Source organism: Rhinatrema bivittatum, chromosome 8, assembly GCF_901001135.1.
Source record: "Rhinatrema bivittatum chromosome 8, aRhiBiv1.1, whole genome shotgun sequence".
In the NCBI taxonomy this organism is placed as follows: domain Eukaryota; kingdom Metazoa; phylum Chordata; class Amphibia; order Gymnophiona; family Rhinatrematidae; genus Rhinatrema; species Rhinatrema bivittatum.
Genome location: NC_042622.1, coordinates 48,863,676 through 48,883,456, shown reverse-complemented (window position 1 = coordinate 48,883,456; position 19,781 = coordinate 48,863,676). Strand labels below are relative to the sequence as shown.

The 19,781-nt window shown below is 46.8% G+C and overlaps 1 protein-coding gene across 2 annotated transcripts in view; it reads left to right on the top strand.

Moving 5' to 3' along the window:
• DLGAP4 (DLG associated protein 4) overlaps positions 1-19,781 on the top strand; it is a 612,818-nt gene that overhangs the window by 485,790 nt on the left and 107,247 nt on the right. For both annotated transcript variants that reach the window (XM_029611583.1, XM_029611584.1), the window contains one exon: positions 7,216-7,468. In XM_029611583.1, the coding sequence (XP_029467443.1) occupies positions 7,216-7,468 (253 nt within the window). The remainder of the gene's footprint in view (positions 1-7,215; positions 7,469-19,781) is intronic.

Below are 19,781 nucleotides of genomic sequence, written 5' to 3'. Positions count from 1 at the left end.
GTCCTTCCGGACCCCCGCTGGACTTTTGGCAAGTCTTGTGGGGGTCAGGAGGCCCCCCCCCAAGCTGGCCAAAAGTTCCTGGAGGTCCAGCGGGGGTCAGGGAGCGATTTCCCGCCGCGAATCGTTTTCGTACGGAAAATGGTGCCGGCAGGAGATCGACTGCAGGAGGTCGTTCAGCGAGGGTTCCGGCGCCTCGCTGAACGACCTCCTGCAGTCGATCTCCTGCCGGCGCCATTTTCCGTACGAAAACGATTCGCGGCGGGAAATCGCTCCCTGACCCCCGCTGGACCTCCAGGAACTTTTGGCCAGCTTGGGGGGGGCCTCCTGACCCCCACAAGACTTGCCAAAAGTCCAGCGGGGGTCCGGAAGGACCTCCTGCCGTCCAATCGTGTTCGTCTATGGCCGCCGCCATTTTTCGGCGCCATTTTGGAAAATGGCGCCGGCTGAAGACAACAAGATTCAGTAGCAGGAGCCCGTTCCGGACCGCTGCCGTTCCGGACCGCCGCTGGACCCGCAGGTTATTTAAGTCATTTGGGGGGGGTTCAGGAGGGTGGGGGATTTAATTTAAAGGGTCGGGGGTGGGTTTTAGGGGGTTTTAGTGTGCCGGCTCACGATTCTAACGATTTATAACGATAAATCGTTAGAATCTCTATTGTATTGTGTTCCATAATGGTTTAAGACGATATTAAAATTATCGGACGATAATTTTAATCGTCCTAAAACGATTCACATCCCTAGTAAATAGATAAAATAAATAGCTGGACTGGTAGCAGCAGGCTTCAGCTCCCCAGAAACCCAGTTGGGCTGTTGCTGGATATTCAGTCAGCAGCCTCACTAGATTTGGTAGCTGTAGATGTTTACAAATCTTACTTAAGACATGCCAATGGGGGAAGGAGGTGCTGGGTGTTGGATTAAGTAAGGGATCTTGTACAGTCATCTATCCAGGAGGGTAGAGAACCAGGTTCAATGCGGAAGCAAATAAAAACTGACAAGGTTAAGGAGTGATTCCCCATGAGCAGTCAGACTTCCATGACTAGCAGCCGAGCTATGTCCTTGAAGTATGGGCAGAAATAAGCGGGCAAATGAGATGAAATAATTGCTCTTTTTCCACCTTCATCTGCCAAATTGCTATGTATGTTTATTCCAAGTCAAAAAAAGGAGAGACTGAGCCAGTCCTGGTTTTCCTTCCATCACATTTGTGGACTTCTTATGAAACTGGAACTAGAGGTCTATGGATGGGATGGGAGGAAAACCTAGGACTGGCTCAGTCCCTTTTGATCTGGAACTACATAGTCATCCTGTTTCACATGGAATGATCTATGGAGGAAGGCTTCCAATAAAGAACTTGTACGGGATCATTCCTCCAAGCATTCCATATAGTGAGCTTCTAACATCCATTTGTATCCCACAAGGATGTAGATGTTAGGGATGTTCAGGCCAAAGATTTCTTTGGATTTGATTTAATTCATTTTGGTAGGGGTTTTAATTTATTTTCGTTCCATGTTCTTGTTTCATTCTGTTTCTTTTTTTTTTTCATGTTCAGAAGTTTGTGCACATAGTTCCGTAGTAGAAAGCATTAAAGAAACATATTTGTGTGTGCACCTTGGAAGTTGTGTGCACTCATTGGCAATTTGTGCGCACACCTTCGATGAGCATAAACAAAGTGCTTTTTTTGCACACGGTTATGACTTGCACACACAAACTTCTAAAAGTGAATGCAAATGAAAATTTTCATTCTTTTCAGAGGCACTGCTGATTTGGTTCGTTCCATTTGGAACAAACCAAAGAACGTATTTATAAATTTGTTTAAAATGAATGCACATCTGTAGTGAATGTTTCAACATTTACTTCTGTTATCTAAACTGTCCGAAATGAGTTGGGTGAGAAGGACATCCTGTCATCATCCAAACGCTATGCTCATGTGTGGTTGAAATTCCCTGTGTTGTGTCCATGCCTCTCCCCTTTCTACCATACTGTTCCACTTGTATTCCATTGGTTTGAATATTCTTCATAAATGTGTGGAATGCATTCCACGGTGATGTGCACAGGCCATAAATCTATGGCTATTCTACAGACACTCTACTCAAATTTGTTCCACAGGCAAGGGAATAGATATTAGGGATGTGAATCGTTTTTCAACGATTAAAATTATCGTCCGATAATGTTTATATCGTCTTAAATCGTTATAGAACACGATACAATAGAAATTCTAACGATTTATCGTTAAAAATCGTTAAATCGTGTTAGTGCGCACTAACTCGAGTTAGTGCGCACTAACTCCCGGTTAGTGCGCACTAACTCGATTTAGTGCGCACTAACTGAAAATGATACAAATAAACACTTTCCAGGTCACTGAAGGTCAGTTAGGAATGAATATGTGTTCCTATTGGCTGGCTGCCCTCTTATCTATTGATATTACCAAGGTTACCACTGAGGTGATGGTTGGGGGGATGGGAAATGGAACTGGAAACTAACGAACACCAACAGAAAATGAAACAAAGTGTTCACACTTCCCAGGTCAGTAAAGGTCACTTAGGAATGAATATGTATGTATGTATTCCTATTGGCTGGCTGTGCTCTTATCTATTGATGTTACCAATATGGTTGGGGGGATGTGAAATGGAAACAGTTGGAAGCTTGACAAAAAAAGTAATGTAATGATCAGCACTCACGTGACTAGAACTTGTTTGTTTATTATTTTTGTTAGCAGGCACCTGAAATGCTAGTGCATGTTGAATTTGCCAATCACTGTGCATTTTAGAAAGGTGGTCCTGGCTGGAACTGTACACAGTTCAAATATATGTAATTGATTGTTGGTTAGTGTATTTTTTAAGTAGCCACACTGGCACAAGTATGTTTACTTTTCCTCCTACTTAACTCACTAGCTCAGCTTTGTAAGAAGGGCTTCTCTGCTTGTGTGTTGTTTTTGTTTGGTGTGAGGAGAGCAGAAACATCAGATCTTTATTCAATCTACTACAGTCATCTCTTACAGTGCCCTATCCCTATTAATACCAGGAGTGTTGTGATCTTCCTGCACACAGTGCCCTAACCCTGATACCAGTCTGAGACAGCTCCCTCCCTGCATTACTAGTGAGAGGCTGGCTTCACAGACAGGGGGGAGCTGCCTGACCCTCACTCCTGACTTCCCCCATGTCCCAGCTAGTGAATGGTGTGTGGGTGAGGGGGGGGGGGGAGGATGGTGAAGTCTGAGACAGCTCCCTCCCTGCATTACTAGTGAGAGGCTGGCTTCACAGACAGGGGGGAGCTGCCTGACCCTCACTCCTGACTTCCCCCATGTCCCAGCTAGTGAATGGTGTGTGGGTGAGGGGGGGGGGGAGGATGGTGAAGTCTGAGACAGCTCCCTCCCTGCATTACTAGTGAGAGGCTGGCTTCACAGACAGGGGGGAGCTGCCTGACCCTCACTCCTGACTTCCCCCATGTCCCAGCTAGTGAATGGTGTGTGGGTAAGGGGGGGGGGGAGGATGGTGAAGTCTGAGACAGCTCCCTCCCTGCATTACTAGTGAGAGGCTGGCTTCACAGACAGGGGGGAGCTGCCTGACCCTCACTCCTGACTTCCCCCATGTCCCAGCTAGTGAATGGTGTGTGGGTGAGGGGGGGGGGGGAGGATGGTGAAGTCTGAGACAGCTCCCTCCCTGCATTACTAGTGAGAGGCTGGCTTCACAGACAGGGGGGAGCTGCCTGACCCTCACTCCTGACTTCCCCCATGTCCCAGCTAGTGAATGGTGTGTGGGTGAGGGGGGGGGGGAGGATGGTGAAGTCTGAGACAGCTCCCTCCCTGCATTACTAGTGAGAGGCTGGCTTCGCAGACAGGGGGGAGCTGCCTGACCCTCACTCCTGACTTCCCCCATGTCCCAGCTAGTGAATGGTGTGTGGGTGAGGGGGGGGGGAGGATGGTGAAGTCTGAGACAGCTCCCTCCCTGCATTACTAGTGAGAGGCTGGCTTCACAGACAGGGGGGAGCTGCCTGACCCTCACTCCTGACTTCCCCCATGTCCCAGCTAGTGAATGGTGTGTGGGTGAGGGGGGGGGGGAGGATGGTGAAGTCTGAGACAGCTCCCTCCCTGCATTACTAGTGAGAGGCTGGCTTCACAGACAGGGGGGAGCTGCCTGTCCCTCACTCCTGACTTCCCCCATGTCCCAGCTAGTGAATGGTGTGTGGGTGAGGGGGGGGGGTGGATGGTGAAGTCTGAGACAGCTCCCTCCCTGCATTACTAGTGAGAGGCTGGCTTCACAGACAGGGGGGAGCTGCCTGACCCTCACTCCTGACTTCCCCCATGTCCCAGCTAGTGAATGGTGTGTGGGTGAGGGGGGGGGGGGGAGGATGGTGAAGTCTGAGACAGCTCCCTCCCTGCATTACTAGTGAGAGGCTGGCTTCACAGACAGGGGGGAGCTGCCTGACCCTCACTCCTGACTTCCCCCATGTCCCAGCTAGTGAATGGTGTGTGGGTGAGGGGGGGGGGAGGATGGTGAAGTCTGAGACAGCTCCCTCCCTGCATTACTAGTGAGAGGCTGGCTTCGCAAACAGGGGGGAGCTGCCTGACCCTCACTCCTGACTTCCCCCATGTCCCAGCTAGTGAATGGTGTGTGGGTGAGGGGGGGGGGGGGGGGGAGGATGGTGAAGTCTGAGACAGCTCCCTCCCTGCATTACTAGTGAGAGGCTGGCTTCACAGACAGGGGGGAGCTGCCTGACCCTCACTCCTGACTTCCCCCATGTCCCAGCTAGTGAATGGTGTGTGGGTGAGGGGGGGGGGAGGATGGGTGAAGTCTGAGACAGCTCCCTCCCTGCATTACTAGTGAGAGGCTGGCTTCACAGACAGGGGGGAGCTGCCTGTCCCTCACTCCTGACTTCCCCCATGTCCCAGCTAGTGAATGGTGTGTGGGTGAGGGGGGGGGGTGGATGGTGAAGTCTGAGACAGCTCCCTCCCTGCATTACTAGTGAGAGGCTGGCTTCACAGACAGGGGGGAGCTGCCTGACCCTCACTCCTGACTTCCCCCATGTCCCAGCTAGTGAAGGGTGTGTGGGTAAGGGGGGGGGGGGAGGATGGTGAAGTCTGAGACAGCTCCCTCCCTGCATTACTAGTGAGAGGCTGGCTTCACAGACAGGGGGGAGCTGCCTGACCCTCACTCCTGACTTCCCCCATGTCCCAGCTAGTGAATGGTGTGTGGGTGAGGGGGGGGGAGGATGGTGAAGTCTGAGACAGCTCCCTCCCTGCATTACTAGTGAGAGGCTGGCTTCACAGACAGGGGGGAGCTGCCTGACCCTCCCTCCTGACTTCCCCCATGTCCCAGCTAGTGAATGGTGTGTGGGTGAGGGGGGGGGGAGGATGGTGAAGTCTGAGACAGCTCCCTCCCTGCATTACTAGTGAGAGGCTGGCTTCGCAGACAGGGGGGAGCTGCCTGACCCCTCACTCCTGACTTCCCCCATGTCCCAGCTAGTGAATGGTGTGTGGGTGAGGGGGGGGGAGGATGGTGAAGTCTGAGACAGCTCCCTCCCTGCATTACTAGTGAGAGGCTGGCTTCACAGACAGGGGGCAGCTGCCTGACCCTCACTCCTGACTTCCCCCATGTCCCAGCTAATGAATGGTGTGTGGGTGAGGGGGGGGGGGAGGATGGTGAAGTCTGAGACAGCTCCCTCCCTGCATTACTAGTGAGAGGCTGGCTTCACAGACAGGGGGGAGCTGCCTGACCCTCACTCCTGACTTCCCCCATGTCCCAGCTAGTGAATGGTGTGTGGGTGAGGGGGGGGGGGGGATGGTGAAGTCTGAGACAGCTCCCTCCCTGCATTACTAGTGAGAGGCTGGCTTCACAGACAGGGGGGAGCTGCCTGTCCCTCACTCCTGACTTCCCCCATGTCCCAGCTAGTGAATGGTGTGTGGGTGAGGGGGGGGGGGTGGATGGTGAAGTCTGAGACAGCTCCCTCCCTGCATTACTAGTGAGAGGCTGGCTTCACAGACAGGGGGGAGCTGCCTGACCCTCACTCCTGACTTCCCCCTTGTCCCAGCTAGTGAATGGTGTGTGGGTAAGGGGGGGGGGGGGGGAGGATGGTGAAGTCTGAGACAGCTCCCTCCCTGCATTACTAGTGAGAGGCTGGCTTCACAGACAGGGGGAGCTGCCTGACCCTCACTCCTCCGGGGTATTGTGATCTTCCTGCACACAGTGCCCTATCCCTGATACCAGGGGTGTTGTGATCTTCCTGCATGCAGTGCCCTATCCCTATTAATACCAGGAGTGTTGTGATCTTCCTGCATGCAGTGCCCTATCCCTATTAATACCAGGAGTGTTGTGATCTTCCTGCATGCAGTGCCCTATCCCTGATATCGGGATGTGTGCAAGAAGATAACAACACCCCCGGTATCAGGAATAGGGCACTGTGTGCAGGAAGATCACAACATCCCCAGTATCAGGAATAGGGCACTGTGTGCAGGAAGATCACAACACCCCTGGTATTAGGGATAGGGCACTGTGTGCAGGAAGATCACAACACTCCTGGTATTAATAGGGATAGGGCACTGTGTGCAGGAAGATCACAATACCCCTGGTATCAGGGTTAGGGCACAAGTTCTAGTCACATTGACTGATCACATTACTTGTTTTGTCAAGCTACCAACTGTTTCCATTTCCCATCCCCCATATACTGTCAGTAGGAAACTTGGTAACATGAATAAATAAGAGGGCAGCCAATAGGAATACATATTCATTCCTAAACTGACCTTAACTGACCTGAAAAGTGTCAAATTGTATCATTTTCAGTTAGTGCGCACTAACTCCCAGTTAGTGCGCACTAACTCGAGTTAGTGCGCACTAATCGGAAAAAACGATTTTTAACGATTTTTTAACTAAAAAATCATGCCTAAGACGATTTTCTTGCCCTGCCACACGATTTCTATCGTTAAGACGATATGGAAAACGATTCACATCCCTAATAGATATATATACCTACCAAAAGTTATGAAAGGTGGAGATGAGAAGAATCAGGATAAAATTCCTGAAAAGTTTAACTAAAGGTATTAGGAGAGGAGTCGCAGGAGAATCGGTGATGGTCTTAAAATGGGAAGGTATGGGAGTAAAGAACTGCAGATATCACCGGATTCCCCTGACCCACTCTTAGCACATCAGACAGTTTTGGAATGCACAAGGTGTTGTGATCGCTGAGATGTAACAATTACATATCTTGCCGTCCTGATTTTTATTCCAGTACCCCCCACAGGTGCGTGAGATTGAGCTGCCTGTGCCGTATGAAATGCCCTGCGATTCCTTGTACAGTGAGCCGGAGTCACTGCCTGTGGAGGTACTGGACCTGCCGCTGCCCAACTACTTTCGCTCCCGGAGCCATAGCTACCTCCGTGCCATCCAAGCAGGGTGCTCCCAGGATGAGGACACCACTTCCATGCAATCCATGTCACCGCCCCTTGCCGCTAATGCCAGCAGGACCCTGCCCCGGAATAACGGTGAGTTCCCTGCAAGCTAAGGGCCATGAGCAGGCAAAGACTGGAAGGAGATTTCAGTTCAGAGTTTATTTATTTATACAATTTATGAATCGCTTTCCAGGTTTTATAGTAAAATCTCCCAAAGCAATGTACAATAAAATAAAACAGAAAAATAGAACACCCCAATTATACAATAAAATAGATAAAAACATTACCCCAACAAAGAAACATACTTCTACCATTAACTTAAAATTAAAACAAAACAATTTGCTGCTAGGCCCATCTAATCCTTTATTAATTATAACTCAGTGATCATCAGCCAGGTGTTCAACTTACAGTGAAACCGTATTAGATTAGATTCTTCTTGAATCATAACAGTGGTCCCCTTGGGCTCTTGTACTGTCCCAGATATATAGAATCATTGCGGCTTGCAGTATCTTCAATTAGACCTGCCCTAAAAATTATCCAGCATTGTATGTGAACTTTCAAGAGCTCATAGGTCTGTACATCCGAAGATGGGAGCGCTGCAGCCTTGATAGCTTATAAATAACTTCACTGGGTAATTCAAAAGTATGACAAGCTGAAAGAATCTAGGTTTCACCAGCACCAGTGTTGACTCCTTGTACCCTTCACTACATGATATGCACAAGGAGCAGACTTCCCTTCACTGCCGCCATGTAACCAGTCTCTACTTGATCAGAGGCAGCAGCTCTTAAGCGGTGTAATAAGGCTTAGTTTCTTGTGTTCTGCATAAACCAAACCACAGCACTGCTCCGATGTAATTTCTCCTGCTGTAGGTATCTTACCCTTCTAAGCAGAACTGAAAAAAATAATTCATAGTCTTTCAGGCACTTAGGATCATCATTGTTCTGCCTCTTTAGGGAGGGAAGCTTTAAAAGACAGTTGGATTTAGGAAGATAAGCTTTTCTCATTTGCTGTGACATTGTCTAGACTTGAAACATCTCATTACCAAGACTGCAACTTTTAGTAGCACAAAGCCACTACTGAACAGGCATTTAGGCCTTGTCATGCTATTTGAGGTTGCAGATAACAAGATAATCCTACTGAGCACGATTTTTGGCCTTCTGGGGGAGGGGGGGCGGCTGATGATTTGAAATATTAGGGCTTTGCAGAACAGCAACTGCCGTAAAAGGAGGAAGTTACCAGATGGTCGACAAAAAAAAAAAAATACAAATTCCGCACTGGTTGTAAATATTTGAGGCCTGCCCAGTGGCTTGATGGAAATTGCTGTGCACTGCCATGTGATCCCCAGACTAGCTGTGGGGATGCTGAGGAGGCACATCCTCTTACGTGGAGGTAAACCTCTGCCATTGCTCTGTGCTGACACCTAATGGCCAGAGTTAGGGTCCGTGCTAGCTGGGCTCCTGAGGGAGTTCATGGCCTTTGGCCACTGGCCAATGGCTGTCACTGCAGTGGCTCAGATGACTTTGGATGGGGATATAAAACTAGGAGAAAAAAATGAAACGCCTGGGCGGGTATACATGATAGTCTCACGGCACCAGGATCCAATAGAGACGGGTTCTGATTAAGCTCACAGACCAAAGGAGCAGGTGGAAATTGCCAGCTCAATAAAAAAAATTACCTCCAAAGAACTAATTCCACAGAACCTCTGAATGTAAGCAATAGCAAAATAATCTTTCAGATGAGAAAAATAACATTTCTAATCCTTGGCTGCCTGGCGCCAATGTATTTATTTTTACTTCTATTTACTTGTTTCTTCTTTTCCATAGCCTCTCCTTTACCTGCCCTGGTGCATTTTCTCACAATTTCTTCTCTACTGTTTTCCTTGGGGAACAGTTTCCCAGCTGTCCGCAATGAGACAAAGTCCCCGGGTACTTTTAACCTGTCAGCTTGGCACCAGTTTTCAAAGGGAAAGTGGGCATTTTTGCTTAGAAACTTTCTGCAGGCACAAAGTACCTGCAAAGAGTTCCCCCTGCTTTTTCCGCGGGTACCTTTTTTTTTTTTTTTTTTTGCTATGGAACATGCAAAGCTCCGCATGTTACCTGAACTAAACCTGTCCCTGGGAAGGCCTCCTCCAAAAGGCAGCTAAAAGCAGGCTCATTGTGCATCAGCATTCAGGGGGTGGCATTATCAGACAGACTATTTACCCGTGCAGATCGCTACTTACCCAAGTAAGTGGCTTCAAAAATTGCCCTGCCCACGACTTTACTCATCTCCGTTTTCTTTAACTCTTGTGTATTGCTTGTGCCCTTTTTTAGAATTTTATTTTTAAATCATCCTGTTTTTTTTCTTCTCGGGCCATCGCCCTTGTTCCTGTCTCATTTTTCTCTCCTTGTCTTTTCTTATCCTTCGTGTTCACTCACCCGCCTATGTTTCTCTCTCCCGGTCTGTCTGTCCTCTCTCCAGTTTGCAGATTTCCATCCCCAAGTCTTCCCCTCCCCCCCCCCTCACTTCCCAAGCCTAGTCCCCAATTCAAGAAACTTTATCGATTATGACAATTTTATGCCTCTGTTGCCAAAGTCATGCCTAAAAGGGAGCAAGTTTCCAAACGGCCCACATTAGCTGCAAATGACATGGGCATTTCCAGCACGTGGTACTTTACGCAGATTTTGAAAGAGAAATCTACCCGTGCTGCTTCCCTTTGAAAATCAGCCAGTGCAAAGCGTGCATGCCAGTAACATTTCCTTGCCTTGCACCTGCTGCTTGTGCGGCCAGGAGAAGCGAGCGGGCGAGGGGGGGGGGGGCAAAATGTGGTGCATGCATTAGAAAATGTTATGTGCGCATGCTGCTTGCCTTCCTCCAACCTCTTTTCCCCCACAGCTAAACGTGCACATGCTGCAAAACCCGCATGGACTTTTATAACCATTTGAGGAGGAAAGTTTTGCCCGGGTAAATACTTCCAAAAATTGCTCTCTCCAGGCTTAAAGATTATAGTAAAATACAGTTAGGTTGGAAGGAAGACAGATGAGGTTAGGGGATGGCTGGGGATGGGGGAGGATTTACTAGAGGAAGGAGGTGATGCTACCTCTTTCTCACACAGGGTATGAAAGTCCGTGACAAGGACAATTCCAGGATTCTGCGCTCTCCTTTCTCCTGTCAAGCTTGCTCTTCCTTTCCTCCTCCGCCCAGCTGGCTTCCCTTTTGCTAAGCATCTTTATCTCTTGCCACTTAGTCAAGCTCTTTTCTCTCTCTCTCTCTCGCTCCAATCTCTTGGTCCTCTTACCCCTGCCATGTATCTCTCTTCCTCCCACCCCAACCCCAGGGCCTCTCTTCGCGGCCTCTACCAGTTTTCTTACTTTTGTGAAAAAGAAATTGCGGTTTGAATTCTGTGTGAAAATGGCTGAATATCTGGAGATAGTCAGCTCGGGACAGTTTTCTACTGCTACAAAAAAAAAAAAAACCAAAAACCATTTGCGCTAGTTCAGAGGTTATTTATCTCCTGACCAGACACACCTCCAAATTTTGTGGAATTGAGTGAGGCCTATATATTTAAAAGATGTTGAAACCTCATGCCTGATTTGTAGTGCATAGTTTTGTAATCAGCTCACATCAGATTGAGTAAATATGCTGTGCAAGGATTATTGCTGGTGTTCTCTTTATCAAGCAATGCACAGCGTGGCACCAGAGGGCTTCCTTCTAGCACCGATTCCCCAATAACAGCTTCCAGGCAGGGCTTTCACTGGCTCCAACTCTCTTCTGAGGCAATCCAGCATCCATTTGGGGTGGCATTCATGGATGCTGTGCCCAGCCCTTTATCAAACAAAGGAACACTGCAAAGCCTGTTGTGAGTCAAAGAAATTCAGTTACTGAGCTTCTAAAATGCCACCTCCCCACAGTTGGAGAGAAATCTCTCGTAGCATGCAGTAGCAAAACTGCAGCTGATTTTTTATTCATAGAAAGTAGTATTATAGTTTATGAACAGGAAATCTCAGCTCCTCTTGGGTACCTGAGTACACAGCACTGCTGCCTTCTGGGTAAATAAAGAAGTAAGCTTCCGGAAGGCTCGGGAAAGAGCTAGAAGTTGGCTAATGATTGTTAATCATAGCAGCCATTTTTCTGAGTCTGAGGGATGGAAGGGAGATGCCAGGAGAACATTAGGCTCTAGAGTTCACAGAAGTACCAGCACCTGGGATGACGCTTGGCAATCTCCCTGCGATCAATTTTGTTCCGCAGCAGTGATTATCTCCCACCCATGCTCCACGGACACTGGTTTAATCCAGTGGGAGGGGTGAGTACCCTGAGCCAATCAGAGCAACGGAGGAATCTAAATACCAATGCAAGAATAAATAAGTGAAATCTAATTGTGTCAAGTGTGTGGGGTCAGTGGCCGCCTTATACAAAACTTTCTTTGTGTATCTCTTAAATACACTTTCAAGAAGCATTCATGAGCTTCAAGAAAACATCATGTGGTATTTTTTTCCTATATTTTTTGTTTTTACTTTTTAAAGTACTGATTTGAAGTTATGTGAATTTGTTTAAAACAAATGCTGAAAACAAGAGGAATGAGGCCATTTTGGGAATGAACCAAAAATGGCCTTTCATGAAGATGCCTGAAAATGATGGCGTATTTTTGTTTTCATATTAAAAAGGGCCTTCCCGAGACCCTCCAGCCTGTAAAATCAGTCCGTGGCCCAGGCCTACTTGACTGGGCAACCAAGGACCAGAGAGGTCCTCCCCAGGCCCCCTTCTCCCACCCAGTAAAAATCAGGATCAGGGCCTGGGCCTCCTTGGGCCCCTCTGACCCGCTCCCACCCTGTCAATCATTTCCAGGTCCAGGGACTACCCCAGCCCCCACTTACCCCCATCTATAGGGCCACAAAGTCCAAAGGGCAGGAGTGATGCCCACTCATTCCTGCCCTTCCTTTCATATATTTAAAACGGTACCAGTGGCCCAGATGTCCGCACCAAAGTGACATCACCTTGGCACCTGTCTGAAGTGTGAGCAGGGCCAATATGTTGCCCAGGCAGCTGGCACCATTTTTAAATCTACAGAAGGCTCCTGCCCTTTGTACTTTGTGGCCTAACGGATGGAGTAGGTTGAGGCCTGGAAAGTCCCCGGGCCCAGAAATGATTGTTGAGGTGGGAGTGGGGGGTTGAAAGGGCCTGGGAAGGCCCTGCTCTGGCCTTGATTTTTACTGGGTGGGAGGGAGGAGGGTCTGAGAATCCTAGGAGGCCTCATTAGATTCAAGAGGGCCAGCAGGGTAGGCCCAGGCCCCATGGATGTTCTGGGGGTGGGAGCAGATTGGAAAGGTTTGGGGGGAAAAAAAAACCCCAAAAAAAACATTAAACAAACAAAAAAATAAAAAAAAAATAACATGGAATCTATTTATCTTTTGGGATCCTGCCAGGTATTTGTGACCTGGATTGGCGACTGTTGGAAACAGGCTACTGGGATTGATGGACCTTTGGTCTGACCCAGCATGGCAAATCATATGGTGGGCTGCACGTCCCTACTGCCTTGCAATTGGACTGCAGTATTGCCACAGGCTGACCCTGTGAGACAGCCTGAGACAGCTAATGATTTCGCAGGTTAACATCAAAAGGCATTGCACCAATGGCAGGGGCACTGTGCACAGCTTCCAGCAGCCACATTAGGAGATAGTGTAACATCCTCTTAAACAAAAACACCAAAAAATTGCCAATTGTACATGGAATAGACAAGAAAGATAACGGGGGGGCTGTCCAAAAAGTTGGAACTCCGGAAGTTTACAAAGTCCTGGTGACTCTGCCATGAAGCACTGACCTTTCCCTCACTCTTTATTATCGAGGATAAATCCTTTTGGTTTTTGACTACCTGATATGTCTTCTTTAATTTCTCATGTTCCACTGAGAATATAACCAGGCGGGCTGTCAAAAACCATATCTGATGTGAGAAAGAGGTACCATCACATCCTTCCTCCAGCAACCCCCTCTCCTCCCCCACTCCCTCAACCTGATATGTCTTCCATCAGGACATGTGCACGCTAACCCTAGACATGGTCTCTTTCAGTCCTACTCTAACAAGATGGCTGTGCTGCGAAATTACACACAGTCTCGTGGAAACCCCTTATAGCAAATCTGTGCCTGAAATTGGATTTTGTTTCAAACATTTTTTCCAAAAATACCCTTCTAGTGAAGGAGTCTCCTTGCAGTAATAAATCACAGTGACACAGGCTGTTGCCATGGTAGAACTGGTAGTCATGTCATTTGTTTCATGATCTAGCTGTTTATGCAGAAAGTATGCAATTTGCAGTGGCGTCGGGAAAAGGTAAGATTGAAGAGCCGTGTGTTTCTTGCATTTTTTGCAATCTGAACCTGGTGTGTTTTTATGCATTTGAGGTTTTGTGGAGGGGTTATTATTCCATGGCACTCCCCTCCTGCTCCTTTGGGACGTCCGTCTCAAATTAGAGCCAGCTTCTGTTGGCCACCAGCATCTTTATTCACAGTTATTTTACTCCCTCTCACTCCTCCCCATCTAGCCCAGCCATTGCAGTGACAGTCCTTCTGACTGAGAGACATGTTCTGTGGTTCCCTCTGAAACCCCTGCACAAGCACGCTCTGGAGCCAGCCAGGGGGAGTCACTCTGGAGCGATGGCTTTAGTTCTTTTTCATGGGGTTGCAGATGTAGAATCTCCAGCTCCCACCAGCCTAAAATAGTGGCTGAGTCTGAGAGTCAAAATCAGATCTGCCACAGGGCAGCAACTGGACCATCGGGCAGGCCCCTGTCATGCATTTCCAACACAGATAAATGAGTGAATTGCTTTTTCCAGCTAAAATGACTTGTTCTTGTATATAATGGATGTTTCCCATGAAAGCAATATGTCTAGGGTTTCAAGGTTTTTTCATTTGTTTGTCCAAAAAGGAGTGTTTTCAGACAAATCTATTTCAAGTTCCATTTTGGCACATAAATGATATCATCGTCCTGTTAAAGCCTGGCAGATCTATTGGAGCCAGAATGCATTGTGATGAGAGTTAATGAGACAGGCCACACAGTTCAATGAAATGAAGGCTAAGGATAAATACAAGATTGTGTAGCAATAAAAGTTAAAAGTATCAGAAGCACTAACAATAAGTGCATTGCAATATGAATTTGAGATCCAGGATCACATGTTATCATACCCGGTATGTTTCATCACAGGTTGCTTGCACCCGGTTTTTTAAACATCCTCTTCTGCCAGGTCTGTAGTGTGTTCTGACTCTTTACTAAGTAGATTTCCTTAGTGATTGTCATGTCTGGCTTCCAGTATTTTCCATTTTCTCCCGCACTGCTTTCTAATAATTATAGACCAAACACAACATTGATCTTCCATGTGCGTGTAAAAGCAGTCTACAGCCTGACAGAAAGCAAAATCCAGTGTTCCTCTTCATCAAGGTGTTGCCGTAAAGAAGCATTTGGGTTGAACTTAGGGACACTGAGCGCTGATTTGGCAAGTAACCCTTGGATCTCCAGAGGCCAGACTGCACAGGTTACATCCATGATCCAGGAATCTGCATTTGTTCTTAGTACTGGAAAGTCACAAGTCCTGGCGCCCCATAGGGTTAAACATTATACACTGGGCAACAAATTTTCACAAAAGTCATGTTACGGAAATGAAATTAGTCAATTCTTATAAATTTCCATGTGCTAAACATGAATGTGGCTGTGAAAATGCAAAATTGGCTCTAGTTTTTTTGTAATATGCATAATATAATTACATCTTGAATTGTATGCTAATAGTAGGAGACCTATGGTTATTACCGTTTGAAAAATGAAGTCATAGACTACGTCTTAGATTTCTTTGCTTGTCTCTTGTACACCTGTTCGGGAGCATCTCTGCGGCGTGTCCAGCAGTAGTCAGCCAGCATGAATATTTCAAATGCTCACCCTTTCTGACTGGGCTTCATACAGTACACTGCTGACGTCAGCTTACTCAGCAGCAGCATGGCAGTAGAACTGCATTGCATCAGAAAATGATGTAATAAACTCTGGATGATGTGTGCATGATGGTATTATGCAATATGATGCAATATTACATCATTCTAGGCTTATTTACAGTCCTACTGGATACATTTACATAACTAAACATAGAAAGTGAACTATATTAAATATCTTCAAAACGAGAGCCAATAAAAACTTTTCATGGTCATATTCGTGTTCAGCACTTCAAGATACTACAGAGTAGGACCTTTTTAGGTCAGTAACACTTTCATTGTTGCCCAGTGTATCAGAGGCTAAAATTAGTGCAATAGAGGGGCATTCATCAAAAGTTTTATGCAGGTAACTGCGTGTTTACCTGTATAAAAACAAGGTTTGAAAATTGTGAGAATGCAGCTTGAAGTCTGCATGCTAGATGACAGTGCGCTGGATGGCCATGCTTGTCATCCAGTGCATGAATGTGGGTGGTCCTGGGAGCGGTGCTTGGACAGACATAGGAAAGTGTACATGGGGATTTCCTTCAGAAATCCATGCACATACTCTCTCAAGTGATTACTTTGCACCTGTTTCAATGCAAGTACAAAGTTTGTGGTTACTTTGCACCTGCGCTATGTGCGCTGACCTGAATTTTCAAAAGGAATTATTCCCTCTTAGTTTTCAAGTCCCCTGGCAAGTGGAAGGTTTTCCATCTCAGCAGCTCTCCAGCCATTATTATTTTGACATCTCCTGCCCTGTAAATTACTGCCACCGTAAAATGTGACTCCACGCTATGGATGGATGTTCTCAGTGCCCACGGGGGAATCCTTCTGTTGTCCAGAAGTGAAAGTTCTCAGTACTCATGCAGGAACAATATTAGTAGCCCTGAGGAGGGAAGCGGTCAGCGGATCCACAGACAGGATCTGTTGGTCTCCAAAATAGAAGCTGTAACAGCTTGTGTTGAGGAGAGAAGAAGATAATGTACCTACCTTTATAGTATCCTGCTGATCCAGGGAAAACAAGTCTAAATAGTTTGAAGATGCTAATAAAGGATATATACAGTCATAATCATTCTGATGTATATTCAGATCTCTGACATATTTAATAGGTAATGCAGACAAGCAATGATTTACAGACCTCTGTTATATTGTATCTGTAATCCAGTAAACTCTAGGGCTGATGAAGCTGCTAGGTGCAGTTTTAGCATCTGCCAGCTCTAATACTCTAGAAATATACTGTAATTATGTCACAAATAGCTGACATCTGTGGAAATTTCCCAGGGTCCCCTACGAATTGCCGTTCCCCCACAGCCCACCCTTCCGCTCTGAGCCCCAGTACAGTCTACTCAGCCCCTCACAGGTTGCTCTCCCCCCAGAAGTAGCACTGCTGGCTTCTCCCTCCCCCTCCCACTCCCAGCTGAAGTATAACCACCCATGGAAATTCCCCAGAGGCTCCAATGTATTGCTCTCCAGCCCCAGCACTGCCTATCCCTGCAGCCCCATCCTCAGAGGAGCCTGCTTTCACCCCCCCTAGCAGCTTCAGCACAGTCCGCACTCACCCAGTCCCAACAGAGCAAGCCCCCCCCCCCCCCAGGCCAAGCCCCTTCCCCTTAGCCCCAGCACAGCCTGCTCCCCATCCCCCCTCCCCCCTCCCCTCCCCTTTCCCAACCATTCTGTCTTCTAGATATTGTATTTGTTCTCCAAAGGCTAGGATCACTTTGCACCAAGTAAACACATGTAACCTCTCGCCAACTGGTAGATAATCGTATATGTAGCACTCAGTGCACAAGACTGGGTATCCCCTCCCCCCCTCTTCCTGGACTACTGTCTGCATCTGACTTTTCTTCAGTTAATAGCAATTTAAAATTTCTAAGGCAGTAGGGATGTTCAAACTAGTCTAAAGTACTTTAATCTATTGGTTTATTTTATATTTGTCACTAACCCTATAGAGACTACAATTAACCTGCTTAACCCAGTTACACACCTTATCAACCCTGGTTTTGAACTAACGCTCTGTTACTATAGCAAATAAATCTCTTACAGAAAATTTCTAAGAACTACTGTTCTAGCACATCTGCCCATCCTCTACTATTGGAAAGGAAGGGAGATGTGGAAACAGGGTTATGAGTGCTGAAGTCTAGATGGGTCATGGTGTCCTTCAGCATCTGCTGCTAGGAGCAGTATACAGAGGAGCCTTCTGGTCCTCTGCTGTTGGAAAGAGTGTGGGGAGTGTGAAAGCTCAAATGTAGATTGCTCACAGTATCTTCTGCTAGGGCTGCTAGGAGAAGTATGCAAATGAGCCTTCCAGTTCTCTGCAGCTGAAAACAGTGTGGAGGCTGTGGAAGCTGCACATAGGCAGCCCACAATGTCCTCTGGAATCCTCTGATGGGGCTGCTGGGAAAAGTATGTAAATGAGCCTTCCAGGTCTCCTCTGCTGCGGAAACTGAAGCCTAGACATTTCAATGACATGAATTTGACTGCTGGATAGCCCCCCTCAGCCAGTGGGGGCCCTCACTGGGCCACGTTCAGACCTGCTCTAGCCACTGCCTTGGAGGTTACATGACACAGTGAGACCAACCCTGTAAGAATCTCCCTCACAGTATACTCCCTTCTTCCTTGTGGCGTCTTCTCTCTGCCTTTGGCCACATGTTCTGGTGCTCTTGCTTGTATAACCTTGCCCTTGTTTTTTGTTCTTGGACCTTTGCCTTTTAACCTTCTCCTTGTTCTGAGTATAGCTCCTGCCCTGTTAAGGCAGAGCAGACAGGCTAGAAGGCCTAGTCTTGTCTCTTTTCTTGTTTGGGCCTATTTTATCTACCTGTATTCTCTGTCCTGTCTGAGTCCTCCAGTGACCTCCCTTGTCTGTACATTTCCCAGTTGTGCTTCTGCTCGCTGTGGGTCTTCTTATAGCCATCCTGTCTCCCTTCTAGGTCTACCAGTGGCCTGTCTCACCAGTGCACTTCTTGTTCCTGACCCAGTAGAGCTCCCTCCAGAAGACCTGCTAGCCACCAGCACCAGAGGACTCAACCCAAAGAAAATATAATCAGACAGAAAAGGGTTTGGTTTTTTTTTTTTTTCCCCAGTGCTGCCTGCTCTTAGCATCTACAGCAGACTATACACCTAACCTGCCTGCTTGGGAATATCCCCAAATCAACCAGCCCCTTATATTCAGGGTGTTCTCTGGCAACCTCAGCTGGAAAAGTGTGCAAATAAGCCCTTAGGTTCTCTGCTACCATAATAAAAAAAAAAAGTAGAGGGGCTATTAAAGCTGAAACCTAGATGATTCACAGTGTCATCTGGCATCCTATGCTGGGGATACTGGGAAAAGTATGCAAATTAGACTGCCAGTTTTCTGCCTCTGAAAACATGGCAGAGGCTGTGGAAGCTGGGCCTAGACAACTCATATGGTCCTCTACTAGAACAAGTATGCAAATAGGCATTCAGGTCTTTTGGTGTTAGAAAGAATACTCTGACAGGGCTACTAGGAGAAGTATGCAAATGAGCCTTCTAGTATAACATTTACTGCAAAAAGTATGCAAATGAGCATTTAGATTCTCTGGTGATAGAAAGAATGCAGAGACTTGAAAATTAACTAGCTTACAATATACTCAATAACCCTCTCTTAGCAAGAAAGAGAAGTAAACAAATTAGCCCATAAATTCCTTAATACTACAAAGAATGTGGAGGCTGTGAAACCTAAAACATAGACAACTCACAGTGTCCTCTGGAATTCTCTGCGAAGTCTGCTAGAAAAAGTATACAAAAGAGCATTCTTGTCCCCTACTACTAGAAAGAGTACAGGGGCTATAAAAGCTGAAAAGTAGACTATTTTTAGTGTCTTCAGGAGTCTGGGAAAAGTATGCAAATGAGACCTCAGGTCCTCTAGTGCTACAAAGGTGCAGGTGCTGTGAAAGCTGAAATCTAGGAAGCTCACAGTGTCCTCTGGAATCCACCAGTGAGGAAAAATATTTATTTATTTATTTATAACTTTTTTTTTATACCGAAGTTCAGGTAACAGAATTACTTATCACTCTGGTTTACATTATAACAAGTAGAAAACAATGACAACATATGTCTTACAATGAACAAGGGAGTGAACAACTTGGATAATATAACATAACATAACTAGGAACAGTAGCAGTATGCACTATTAGAGTGAAACTAGCGCATGGGGAGGGAGGTTTGCTAATGGGGGGGAGGGGGAAGGAAGGTTGTTCGTGGAGGGGGGAAGAAGGGGGAAAATTTCTTATTGATGAGTAAAAACATAAGCATAAAAAATATATAAATATTATATATAAATATATATAAAAAATATATAAATAAACCAATAGGTCCTATGGGATTAGAGAGAGAGAGAGCAATAAAAACTGAATCCTAAATAGCCTGCACCACTCACTGGTGTTTTCTGCTAGGAGAAGTATACAAATAAGCCTTTAGCTTTTTATATTTATAAACCATGCAGAGGTTGTGGAAGCTGAGCCTAGAC